The sequence below is a fragment of the Oncorhynchus mykiss genome, chromosome 18 (assembly GCF_057628025.1).
Source record: "Oncorhynchus mykiss isolate SJ-2025 chromosome 18, ASM5762802v1, whole genome shotgun sequence".
NCBI classification, from domain to species: Eukaryota; Metazoa; Chordata; class Actinopteri; order Salmoniformes; family Salmonidae; genus Oncorhynchus; species Oncorhynchus mykiss.
This window is the reverse complement of record NC_143039.1, coordinates 57060150-57073057: the sequence shown is the minus strand read 5'-3', so window position 1 is coordinate 57073057 and position 12908 is coordinate 57060150. Positions and strand designations below refer to the sequence as shown.

Below are 12908 nucleotides of genomic sequence, written 5' to 3'. Positions count from 1 at the left end.
TGAAGTCAGTTATGACGAGTACGCAGATAAGCTTCCCTGAGATGGTTTCTGACAGTTTGTGAAGAAATTATTTGGTTGTGCAAACCAATAGTTTCATCAGCTGCTTGGGTGGCTGGTCTCAGATGATCCTGCAGGTGAAGAAGCCGGATGTGGAGGTCCTGGGCTGTCTGCGGCTGAGAGGCCGGTTGGATGTACTGCCAATTTCTCTAAAATGACACTGGAGGCAGCTTATGGTAGAGACAAGAACATTAAATTATCTTGCAACAGCTCTGGTGGACATTCCTGCAGTCAGCATGCCAATTGCACACACCCTCAAAACTTAAGACACACAACAAATGTGGCATTGTGTTGTGACAAATCTGCACGTTTTAGAGTGGCCTTTTATTGTCCCCAGCACAAGGTGAACCTGTGTAATGATCATGCTCTTTAATCAGATTCTTGATTTAACACACCCATCAGGAGGATGGATTATCTTTGCAAAGGAGAAATGCTCACTAACAGGGATGTTAACAAATTTGTGCACAGAATTTAAAAGGAAAGCTTTTAGTGCTTCTGGAAAATGTTTTGAATCTTTTATTTCAGCTCATGAAACATGGGACCAACACATTACATGTTGTGTCATATATATATATACAGTGGGGCAAAAAAGTATTTAGTCAGCCACCAATTGTGCAAGTTCTCCCACTTAAAAAGATGAGAGGCCTGTAATTTATCATAGATACACTTCAACTATGACAGACAAAATGAGAAAAAAAATCCAGAAAATCACATTGTAGGATTTTTAATGAATTTATTTGCAATTATGGTGGAAAATAAGTATTTGGTAAATAACAAAGGTTTCTTAATACTTTGTTAAATACCCTTTGTTGGCAATGACAGAGGTCAATCGTTTTCTGTAAGTCTTCACAAGGTTTTCACACACTGTTGCTGGTATTTTGGCCCATTCCTCCATGCAGATCTCCTATAGAGCAGTGATGTTTTGGGGCTGTTGCTGGGCAACACAGACTTTCAACTCCCTCCAAAGACTTTCTATGGGGTTGAGATCTGGAGACTGGCTAGGCCACTCCAGGACCTTGAAATGCTTCTTACGAGGCCACTCCTTTGTTGCCTGAGCGGTGTGTTTGGGATCATTGTCATGCTGAAAGACCCAGCCAGGTTTCATCTTCAATGCCCTTGCTGATGGAAGGAGGTTTTCACTCAAAATCTCACGATACATGGCCCCATTCATTCTTTCCTTTACACGGATCAGTCGTCCTGGTCCCTTTGCAGAAAAACAGCCCCAAAGCATGATGTTTCCACCCCCATGCTTCACAGTAGGTATGGTGTTCTTTGGATGCAACTCAGCATTCTTTGTCCTCCAAACACGACGAGTTGAGTTTTTACCAAAAAGTACTATTTTGGTTTCATCTGACCATATGACATTCTCCCAATTCCTTCTGGATCATCCAAATGCTCTCTAGCAAACTTCAGACGGGCCTGGACATGTACTGGTTTAAGCAGGGGGACACGTCTGGCACTGCAGGATTTGAGTCCCTGGCGGCGTAGTGTGTTACTGATGGTAGGCTTTGTTACTTTGGTCCCAGCTCTCTGCAGGTCATTCACTAGGTTCCCCCGCGTGATTCTGGGATTTTTGCTCACCGTTCTTGTGATCATTTTGACCCCACGCGGTGAGATTTTGCGTTGAGCCCCAGATCGAGGGAGATTATTAGTGGTCTTGTATGTCTTCCATTTCCTAATAATTGCTCCCACAGTTGATTTCTAATTTGCAAATAAATTCATTATAAATCCTAAAATGTGATTTTTCTGGATTTCTTTTTCTTATTTTGGCTGTCATAGTTGAAGTGTACCTATGATGAAAATTAGAGGCCTCTCATCTTTTTAAGTGGGAGAACTTGAACAATTGGTGGCTGACTAAATCCTTATTTGCCCCACTGTGTGTGTGTGTGTGTGTGTGTGTGTGTATGTATGTATGTATGTATGTATGTATGCATGCATGTGTATGTGTATATATATATATATATATATATAAAATGCAGTGGAGGCTAGTGGGAGGAGCTATAGGACGGGATCATTGTAATGGCTGGAATGGAACAGAGTCAAACGTGATTTCCATATCTTTGATGCTTTTGATACCGTTCCATTTATTCCGTTCCAGCCATTACAATGAGCCTGTCACCCTATAGCTCCTCCGACCAGCCTCCTCTGATATAATGTAATGTGCTCATCAATACATAATTAAAAAGTTAAGTTACCAGACACTCCCAATAATCAGCAGAGGGTGACAGAGAGAGATGATATGTTCTTATCTCTTCTTTATGATGGTCATATTAGGTTACATTAAGTTTCCTGCATGCCAAAGCATTCCTTCCAAATTGTCTCCCATCCTCTTATTGCAGGTAGCAATGGGCCATGTAGGCTAATGGATAACCGAGCGAAGACGCTAAGTTACAGGTACATGTAGGCTACTGTTTTGGACAGTCAGAACTCACCTGGTGGAGTGGCTTCACCACATGGGATGGCTTCTTCAATGTGATGATGGCAGACCACAGGAGATTGTCCTTTCTAGGGAGTTCTTCCTAGCCCCCGTGAGCCGACACCTGCATTGCTTGCTGTTTGGGGTTTTAGGCTGGGTTTCTGTATAGCACTTTGTGACATCAGCTGATGTAAGAAGGGCTTTATAAATACATTTGATTTATTGATGGTCCATACAAAGTCCGCTTAACTACATTTTGAATGTCTACACATGACCAATATTGGTCTTAAAGGGTTCATTTGAGTGCAGTAGGCCACAAGGCTAACAGTCAACCTCTCCAGTCAGATGGTCTGATTGAGTCTACCCTTAAACCATTGACCAGCACCACCAACCTGTGGGATTTACTGACCTCAAATTAGGAATAACACATCATACCGGCAGCCAGTCCCTCAGAAAAGGTTGAGATGTTAGATATGGATTATATTATAAATTGGGTGGTTCGAGACCTGAATGCTGATTGGCTGACAGCCATGGTATATCAGACCGTATATCATGGGCTCTAATTACATTGGTAACCAGGCACTTTCATTTATTGACTTCTGTAACCTTAAAAGCCTTGGTTTCATGCATGTTAACATTTGAAGCCTCCTCCCTAAGTTTGTTTTATTCACTGCCTTAGCACACTCTGCCAACCCGGATGTCCTAGCCATGTCTGATTCCAAAAACCATGAAATGTCCATCCCTAACTATAACATTTTCCGACAAGATAGAACTGCCAAAGGGGGCGGAGTTTCAATCTACCGCAGAGCTAGCCTGCAGAGTTCTGTCTTACTATCCAGGTCTGTGCCCAAACAATTTAAGCTTCTACTTTTAAAAATCCACTTTTCCAGAAACAAGTCTCTCACTGCTGCTGCTTGCTATAGACCACCTTCTGCCCCCAGCTGTGCACTGGGCACCATATGTGAATTGATTGCCCCCCATCTATCTTCAGAGCTCGTGCTGTTACGTGACCTAAACTGGGACATGCTTAACACCCCGTCCTTCCTACAATCTAAGCTTGATGCCCTCAATCTCACACAAATTATCAATGAACCTACCAGTTACAACCCCAAATCTGTAAACACGGGTACCCTCATAGATATCATCCTAACCAACCTGCCCTCTAAATACACCTCTGCTGTCTTCAACCAGGATTTCAGCGATCACCCCTCATCATAGTCAAACGCTCCCTAAAACACTTCAGCGAGCAGGCCTTTATAATCGACCTGGCCCGGGTGTCCTGGAATGATATTGATCTCATTCCGTCAGTAGAGGATGCCTGGTTATTCTTTAAAAGTGCTTTCCTCACCATCTTAAATAAGCATGACCCATTGAAGAAATGTAGAACCAGGAACAGATATAGACCGTGGTTCACTCCAGACCTGATTGCCCTTGACCAGCACAAAAACATCCTGTAGCGTACTGAATTAGCATCGACTAGCCCCCGCGATATGCAACTTTTCAAGGAAGTTCGGAACCAATACACACAGGCAGTTAGGAAAGCAAAGGCTAGCTTTGTCAAACAGAAATTTGCATCCTGAAGCACAAACTCCAAAAAGTTCTGGGACACTGTAAAGTCCATGGAGAAAAAGAGCAAGCCTTTTTCTACGGCTGGCTATGCTTTCCACCTGGCTACCCCTACCCCGGTCCACAGCCCTGCAACCCCCACAGCAACTTGCCCAAGCATCTGCCATTTCTCCTTCACCCAAATCCAGATAACTGATGTTCTGAAAGAGCTGCAAATCATATCAGCCGGGCTAGATAATCTGGACCCTCTCTTTCTAAAATTATCCACCGAAATTGTTGCAAGCCCTATTACTAGCCTGTTCAACCTCTCTTTCCTATTGTCTGAGATCCCCAAAGACTGGAAAGCTGCCGCGGTCATCCCCCTCTTCAAAGGGGGAGACACTCTAGACCCAAACTGCTACAGACCTATATCTATCCTACCCTGCCTTTCTAAGGTCTTCGAAAGCCAAGTTAACAAACAGATCACTGACCATTTCGAATCCCACTGTACCTTCTCCGCTATGCAATCTGGTTTCCGAGCTGGTCATGGATGCACCTCAGCCACGCGCAAGGTCCTAAACGATATCATAACCGCCATCAATAAGTGACAATATTGTGCAGCTGTATTCATTGACCTGGCCAAAGCTTTCGACTCTGTCAATCACCACATTCTTATCGGCAGACTCAACAGCCTTGGTTTCTTAAATGACTGCTTCGCTTGCCTGGTTCACCAACTACTTCAGTGTGTCAAATCAGAGGGCCTGTTGTCCGGACCTCTGGCAGTCTCTATGGGGGTGCCACAGGGTTCTTTTCTCTGTATACATCAATGATGTCTCTCTTGCTGCTGGTGACTCTCTGATCCACCTCTACGCAGATGACACCATTCTGTATTCTTCTGGCCCTTCTTTGGACACTGTGTTAACTAACCTCCAGACGAGCTTCAATGCCACACTCATACTGCCAAACATACCCTCGTAAAACTGACCATCCTACCGATCCTTGACTTCCTTCGGTGATGTCATTTACAAAATAGCCTCCAACACTCTACTCAGCAAATTGGATGCAGTCTATCACAGTGCCATCTGTTTTGTCACCAAAGCTCCATATACTACCTACCACTGCGACCTGTATGCTCTCGTTGGCTGGCCCTCGCTTCATATTCGCCGCGAAACCCACTGGCTCCAGGTCATCTACAAGTCTTTGCTAGGTAAATCTCAGCTCACTGGTCACCATAACAGCACCCACCCGTAGCACGAGCTCCAGCAGGTATATTTCACTGGTCACCCCCAATGCCAATTCCTCCTTCAGCCGCCTTTCCTTCCAGTTCTCTGCTACCAATGACTGGAATGAACTGCAAAAATCACTGAAGCTGGAGACTTATATCTCCCTCACTAGCTTTAAGCATCAACTGTTACAGCAGCTCACAGATCACTGCGCCTGAACATAGCCCATCTGTAAATAGCCCACCTAACTACCTCATCCTCATACTGTTATTTGATTTATTTTGCTTCTTTGCACCCCAGTATCTCTACTTGCACGCTCATCTTCTGCACATCTATCACTTCAGTGTTTAATTGCTTTATTGTAATTATTTCTCCACTATGGCCTATTTATTGCCTTACCTCCCTTATCCTACCTCATTTGCACACACTGTATATAGACTTTTTTATATTGTATTATTGACTGTATGTTTGTTTATTCCATGTGTAACTCTGTGTTATTGTTTGTGTCGAACTGCTTTGCTTCATCTTGGCCAGGTCGCAGTTGTAAATGCGAACTTGTTCTCAACTAGCCTCCTGGTTAAATAAAGGTGGGGAAAAACAGTTTATAATAGCAATAAGGCACCTCTGGGGTTTGTGATATATGGCCAATATACCATGGCTCTACTCATGTTGCGTCGTGCATAAGAATAGCCCTTAGCAGTGGTATATTGGCCATATACCACACCTCCTCGGGCCTTATTGCTTAATTGACCACTCCATTTTCAATAGTTTAGTCATTTTGTAGACTAGAGACTCGTTAAGTCTTTATCTACAGTTTCCCCCTGCCCCACTGTGAAGTAGAAATGGAGAGGTGAGGTCCCCCCTTCCATTCCCTGCCTGGCAACAACAATTCCATCCCTCCGCTGGTGTCTCTCCTCTTTGCCTGATAGGAATCAGGGTCCAACCTACACCAAATAATTTATGGCTGCACAATACAGAATTGTAAGGCCTGACTCCACTCCTCTCAACTCTGGCTTTGAAAAGGCAATGATTCTACTAATTCATCCTGGATCAGTTCTCTTCTCACCACTAATGCTCAGTCTCTCTAGAGAGGGCTGAGCAATCCATGTGCCAGAGGGAAGATGTGGTGCTGGTTTATGTTGGAATAGGCCTACAATGACTGAGGCCATTGACGTAATTTGCAATAAGAAGCAGCATTGCTGCCTAATTAATAATGAACTCTTAACTAATGAATCATTTTCACAAAACAAGACTCCACAAAGCTCAAAACCAAACATTTCATTTGGAATGTTCCTTTCAGCCTGACAGCCTGACACACATTAGGAGTGAAGGCATGCATCCAGATGTTGAGGCTCAACATACTGTCTATGTTCTGTTCCATTGCAGGGGGTGTCCTACATTTTGATACTGGAATATTAGGAACTAAACTGTGGTAGTTCTAATGGCTGGAACTCAGAACTGTAGAATTACAGAATGGAATCTCTGGAACTGTCACTGTGAATAGACAGGGGACAAGATGAGAGTTCTTTACGTGAACATACAGTAAGTAGCTTTAACTTGCATCACTGATCATAAAAAGGAAAAGTTCTTGAAAATGGAGCTTTAAAATGTGTCATGAGAAAATAATAAACCGTCTAAAATGGGTGTATTATATTTTATGAAATGTTTTACAATACAAAAACATACACATACAGACATACACAAACATTCACACCATCACCCCTGCCCAGACTCACCTGCTCTCACCCCTATCTCCAACGCCCGCATCACTCTCCACCACATGGCCTCAAACTGCACACTTTTTGTTCTCTCCACCCCCCACGCACTTTCAACATTTAGATAAAGCATTTGACCTTTCCATTGTGTTAACGATGGAGGATTGGTTGATTTACAGTTTTTACACGTACATTTTTTTCTAAATGATTGACGAGAAAAGTATCGTCCAACCCATTGGGTATACATTTACATTTTAGTCATTTAGCAGATGCTCTTATCCAGAGTGTTCATCTTAAGATAGCTAGGTGGGACAACAACATATCACAGGCATAATAAGTACACTTTCCCTCAAAGTAGCTATCAGCAGAGTCAGAGCTAGAAGGGACAGGTCGGGATGGGGGGGGGGTCAAGTGTTGGTTCAGGTTTTTTTGTTTGTTGAGGGGGTTTATTTAAAGATACTCTTTGGAGAGATATTGGATTTCAAGTGCTTTCGGAAGATGGGCTGGGACTCTGCTGTCCTAGCTTCAAGGGGAGCTGGTTCCACCATTGTGGTACCAAGGTTGAAAACCAGGCTTGCTGTAGTGTTCTGGATAAATTGCAAGGGTTTGATGGCACAAGCTGGGAGCCCAGCCAACAGCGAATTGTTGTTGTCCAGACAAGAGATGTCAAGTGCCTGGATTAGGACCTGCATCTCTTCCTATGTGAGGTAGGTTTGTACTCTATGTATGTTGTAGAGCATAAACCTGCAGGAGCGAGTCACTGCTTTGATGTTTGCAGAGAATGACAGGCTGTTGTCCAGGGTCACACCAAGGTTCTTTGCACTCTGGGAGGGCGACACTGTGGAGTTGTCAACCGTGATGGAGAGGTCTTTGAGTGGGCAGGCCTTTCCTGGGAGGATGAGCAGCTGTCTTGTTGAGCTTGAGGTGGTGGGCCGACATCCAAGCTGAGATATCTGCCAGGCATGCAGAGATGCGTGTCGCCACCTAGGTGTCAGAAGGGGGGAAGGAGAAATGTAGTTGTGTCATCCGCATAGCAATGATAGGAGAAACCATGTGAGGATATGACGGAGCCGAGTGGCTTGGTGTATAGAGAGAAGAGGGCCAAGAACCGAGCCCTGGGGGACACCAGTAGTGAAAGTACATGGTGCAGATACAGATCCTCTCCATGTCACCTGGTAGGAGTGACCTGCCAGGTAGGATACAATCCAAGAGAATGCAAAGCCTGAGACACCCAGCCGTAAGAAGGTGGAGATGAGGATCTGATAGAGCCTGAGACACCCAGCCCTGAGAAGGTGGAGAGGAGGATTGGATAGTTTACGGTGTTGAAGGCAGTGGATAGATCTAGGAGGATGAGAACAGAGGAGAGAGAGTCAGCTTTGGCAGTGCGGAGAGCCTCTGTGACACAGAGAAGAGCAGTCTCAGTTGACTGACCCGTCTTGAAGCCTGACTGATTAGAGTCAAGAAGATTGTTCTGAGAGAGATAACGAGAAAGTTGATCAGAGACAGCAAGCTCAAGTGTTTTGTAAATAAAAGAAAGAAGGGATACAGGTCTATAGTTTTTGACGTCAGATGAGTCGAGTGTTGGTTTCTTGAGGAGGGGAGCGACTCAGCCATTTTGGAGGGGACGTAGCCAGTGGTCAGGGATGAATTGATGAGGGAAGTGAGGAATGGGAGAAGGTCTCCAGAGTCTGGAGGAGGGGAAGGGGTCAAGCGGGCAGGTTGTCGGGTGGCCAGACCTCACTAGTCGCAGTATTTCATCTGGAGGGGAGAAAGAGGTCAAGGCGTAGGGTAGTTCTGTGTGAGTGGGAACAGAGGACACAATAAGCTGAGTGAATGAGGAGCGGATGTCGTCAACCTTCTTTTCAAAGTGATTGACAAAGTCATCACAGAAAGGGAGGGGGGGGGGGGGAGGATTAAGGAGGGAGGAGAAGGTGGAAAAGATTTTCCTAAGGTTAGAGGTAGCATCTTGACATTTAGAATGATAGAAAGTGGCTTTAGCAGGGGATACAGAGGAAGAGAAGGTAGAGAGGAGGGAATGAAAGGATGATAGGTCTTCCGGAAGTTTAGTTTTCCCGCCATTTTTGCTCAGCTGCCCTGTTCTGTAAACTCGCAATGAGTCACTCAGTCACGGAGCAGGTGGGGAGGGCCGAGCGGGCTGGGAAGAAAGGAGACATTGCGAGTCATAGGATGCGGAAAGGGAGGGGAGTAGGGTCGAAGAGGAGACAGAATGGAGAAGGATTTAGCAGAAGGGAGAGAAGATAGGATAGAAGAGGAGAGACTAGTGGGAGAGAGAGAGTGAAGATTGCGATGGCGCATGACCATCAGCGTAGGGGCTGGGTGGTTAGAGTTGGAGGAAAGGGAGACAGAAAAGGAAACAAAAGTGATCAGAGACCTGGAAGGGGTTTGCAGTGAGATTAGTAGGCGAGCAGCCTCTAGTAAAGATGAGGTCAAGAGTACTGCCTGCCTTCTGAGTTGGAGGGGATCGGGAAAGGGTTAGGTCAAGCGTACTGCCTGCCCTGCGAGTTGGAGGGGATCGGGAAAGGGTGAGGTCAAGCGTACTGCCTGCCCTGTGAGTTGGAGGGGACTGGGAAAGGGTGAGGTCAAGCGTACTGCCTGCCCTGTGAGTTGGAGGGGATCGGGAAAGGGTGAGGTCAAGCGTACTGCCTGCCCTGTGAGTTCGAGGGGACTGGGAAAGGGTGAGGTCAAGCGTACTGCCTGCCCTGTGAGTTGGAGGGGACTGGGAAAGGGTGAGGTCAAGCGTACTGCCTGCCCTGTGAGTTGGAGGGGACTGGGAAAGGGTGAGGTGAAAATAGGCAAGGAGGGGAAAGAGAGAGTTGGAAATAAATTAATCAAAGTTGGAAATTACGAAGAGCGGTGAGCCATCGTCAGGAAATTAACTTATCAAGGTGTGAAGCTCATTGAGGAATTCTCCAAGGGCACCTGGTGGGTGATAGATGACAACAATGTTAAGCTTGAGTGGACAAGTGACAGTGACAGCATGGAATTCAAATGAGGAGATGGACAGGTGATAGAGGGAGAAAAGAGAAAATCTCCAGTTAGGAGAAATAAGTAGACATGTGCCACCACTGTGACGACCAGAGAGAAAACATAGTCAGATGAAGAAAGAGCATCTGGAGTAGCCGTGTTCTCTGGGGTGATCCACATCTCCGTCAGGGCCAAAAAGTAAAGGTACTGAAGGGCATCATAGACTGAGATGAACTCTGCGTTCTTCACTGCAGACGTTGCCAGAGACCCAGAATTCCACATGGGTTGTGCGCGCAGGGTACACTAAATTAATAGGTTTGCAGCCAAGGGGTGGGGGTGCCTGTAAAGTTTACAGGGTGAGGAGCGAACAGGTATAGAAAACACACACAGAGAACATCAGAATATAACTAGGTATGATACTGAAGTGAGAGAGTGGTGTGGAGTCTTCCTCTCTCCTTCCTCGAACAACTCTGCAGAACTCGGCAGAACCGTCTCACTGCACCCCCATATGACATATCTTGAAATATGCAGACAGACGGACTAAAAGTATATTTGCATTGTAATACTTCTAACAGCCAACCTTCTGTGTCCATAACTTTTGGACTTTATAGCGTTCCCAGAAGGCATGGATTATTGAGTCATTGTTAGTTTTACATTTAATCTGTGAATTTTGTCCCTTGTATAGAATTTATTACGCAAGTCTTGGTTCCAATCGTTGACATTTTTTTCTAAGTGTCAGTTGGATAAGCTTTCTGCAAGGTTTTGAATATCTTACCAATCATATGATCATCCTTTTCTGGCTCAAATAGGATCCCCTCAAGATTGCTGTGAAACCCAACAGATTTCAAATAGAAATGAAGGTGCACGTATTTGAACATGTTTACATTGGTCAGTCCAAAATTGCTTTTAAATTTCAAGGAAATACTGTAAATGTATTTTCTGATTACCAATTAATTTACTGTTTCTATGCCTTTAGTTTTTCATGTGGATCCATTTAAAATCGGTACATTCTGAAAAGCTATCCAAGGATTGTTCCATAGCGTTGTGTTTTTTTAGGGAGTGATATTGGTTCTTGTAGAATATGTTTCATTTTCTTCCATATTGTTATAATGTTCTTATCTTTATCCTTTGAAAATAAAGATGTAAAAATATTATGGGGAGGAGCATGCGTATCTTCAATATGTACCCAGTGTTCCTCTTTAGTGCATTTAATAATATTCATATTTGAATGACCATTGAACAGCAGTAAATATTATCGATTGTGCATTGAAATCCAACACGGTTAACCCAGTGAAGAGGACCCCCAGTGAGCACATTAGCAACAGATTAGCCGAGCTAGAATTAACATTACAACCAGTGTTTAATTGAGTATTCAATAAGTATGTATTCTCACAAGGCAAATGTACAGCAAACAACTGCCAGCTGGCTAGCACCACAGGAGGTGAGCAGCAAGACCAGCTACACACAGATCCAGACAGCCTTACTGTCATGTCAATAACTTCTTGGGGCAGAAAAATAACATCAAATGATTAATCATAGAATAAAGTCCACTCTGCATTTGTAGACACTAATTCAGACAGGCTTAAATTGAAACTGGCCTCTTAAACAACAACACTTAATAGAATGCATGGGCTCTAGAATGCATGGAGTCTTTAATGCATGGGCTCTAGAATGCATGGGCTCTAGAATGCATGGAGTCTTTAATGCATGGGCTCTAGAATGCATGGAGTCTTTAATACATGGGCTCTAGAATGCATGGGCTCTAGAATGCATGGAGTCTTTAATGCATGGGCTCTAGAATGCATGGGCTCTATAATGCATGGAGTCTTTAATGCATGGAGTCTTTAATGCATGGGCTCTAGAATGCATGGAGTCTTTAATGCATGGGCTCTAGAATGCATGGAGTCTTTAATGCATGGGCTCTAGAATGCATGGAGTCTTTAATGCATGGGCTCTAGAATGCATGGAGTCTAATGCATGGGCTCTAGAATGCATGGGCTCTAGAATGCATGGGCTCTAGAATGCATGGAGTCTTTAATGCATGAGCTCTAGAATGCATGGACTAAAATGCTCTAGAATAGAATACATTTTTCATCAATCACATAAAGGGTCTAGTATTAAAACAACTCATGATAAATGCATATAAAAAAAACAATAAACGATGTAATAATACGAACAACAACAAGAATAACAGTATTAAAGCTTTCATGACCATATCAACATTCGGTGTATTGGAAAGAAATTCCCAATATACTCTTTGTATAAAAAAAAGAAGTGATCAAGTGTCTGCATGGGACAAATAACAGTTCATGTTGTCAGAGGAGGGTTGGGTGTGCCATGTGTTTGATACCATTCACTCAGTTCCAGCCATTACTATGAGCCCGTACTCCCCAATGAAGGTGCCATCTGTGATGAGGAAGGGAGGGGGGGGAATCAGGTCAGGTGGGTGTGCTTCCACAGATTTGGGGCTCAGAGTGGGGGGCAAGTAGCTTGGTCCCAAATCTGTTTGTGCTGTATAGCCAAATACTATTGGTCTAACTGTAAGTCGCTCTGGATAAGAGCGTCTGCTAAATTACTTAAATGTCAATGTAATTCCTCATTGTCATACCAAACACACCAATAATTCATTGTTTGGCATGCGATGACTATAGGAGTTGGCTATACAACACAACCAGATCTGGGGCCAGGCTAGGGGCGGAGGGGTGAGGGGTCGGTGTGCTCCACAGATTTTGGGTGGTGGCGATGGGTCTGGGAGGGGGACAGTGGAGGTCCTTGCTGTCAGACTATGTGGCGTATCTCTTGGTCCACTGTTTGGCTATCCTGTCGTGCTCTGGTCTGTTGGTTGTGTACTGGGTGGCGATGCTTCCTACCAGAGGGTCAGCTGTGAGGAGGGAGAACAACATGGATGACATTATTTTAACCACCATTAAATCACATCCCATCACATGCATTGGTTGTTTGTTTACA

At 44.5% G+C, this 12908-nt stretch overlaps 1 protein-coding gene across 2 annotated transcripts in view; it reads right to left on the bottom strand.

Annotated features, from left to right (window-relative positions):
- Window positions 1-11282: 11282 nt before the first annotated feature.
- The window catches only part of LOC110496423 (ubiquitin-conjugating enzyme E2 E2), a 60988-nt gene continuing 59362 nt past the window's right edge, over window positions 11283-12908 (bottom strand). For both annotated transcript variants that reach the window (XM_090208846.1, XM_036952992.2), the window contains exon 6: window positions 11283-12822. In XM_090208846.1, the coding sequence (XP_090064972.1) occupies window positions 12725-12822 (98 nt within the window). In that variant the 3' untranslated portion in view covers window positions 11283-12724. The remainder of the gene's footprint in view (window positions 12823-12908) is intronic.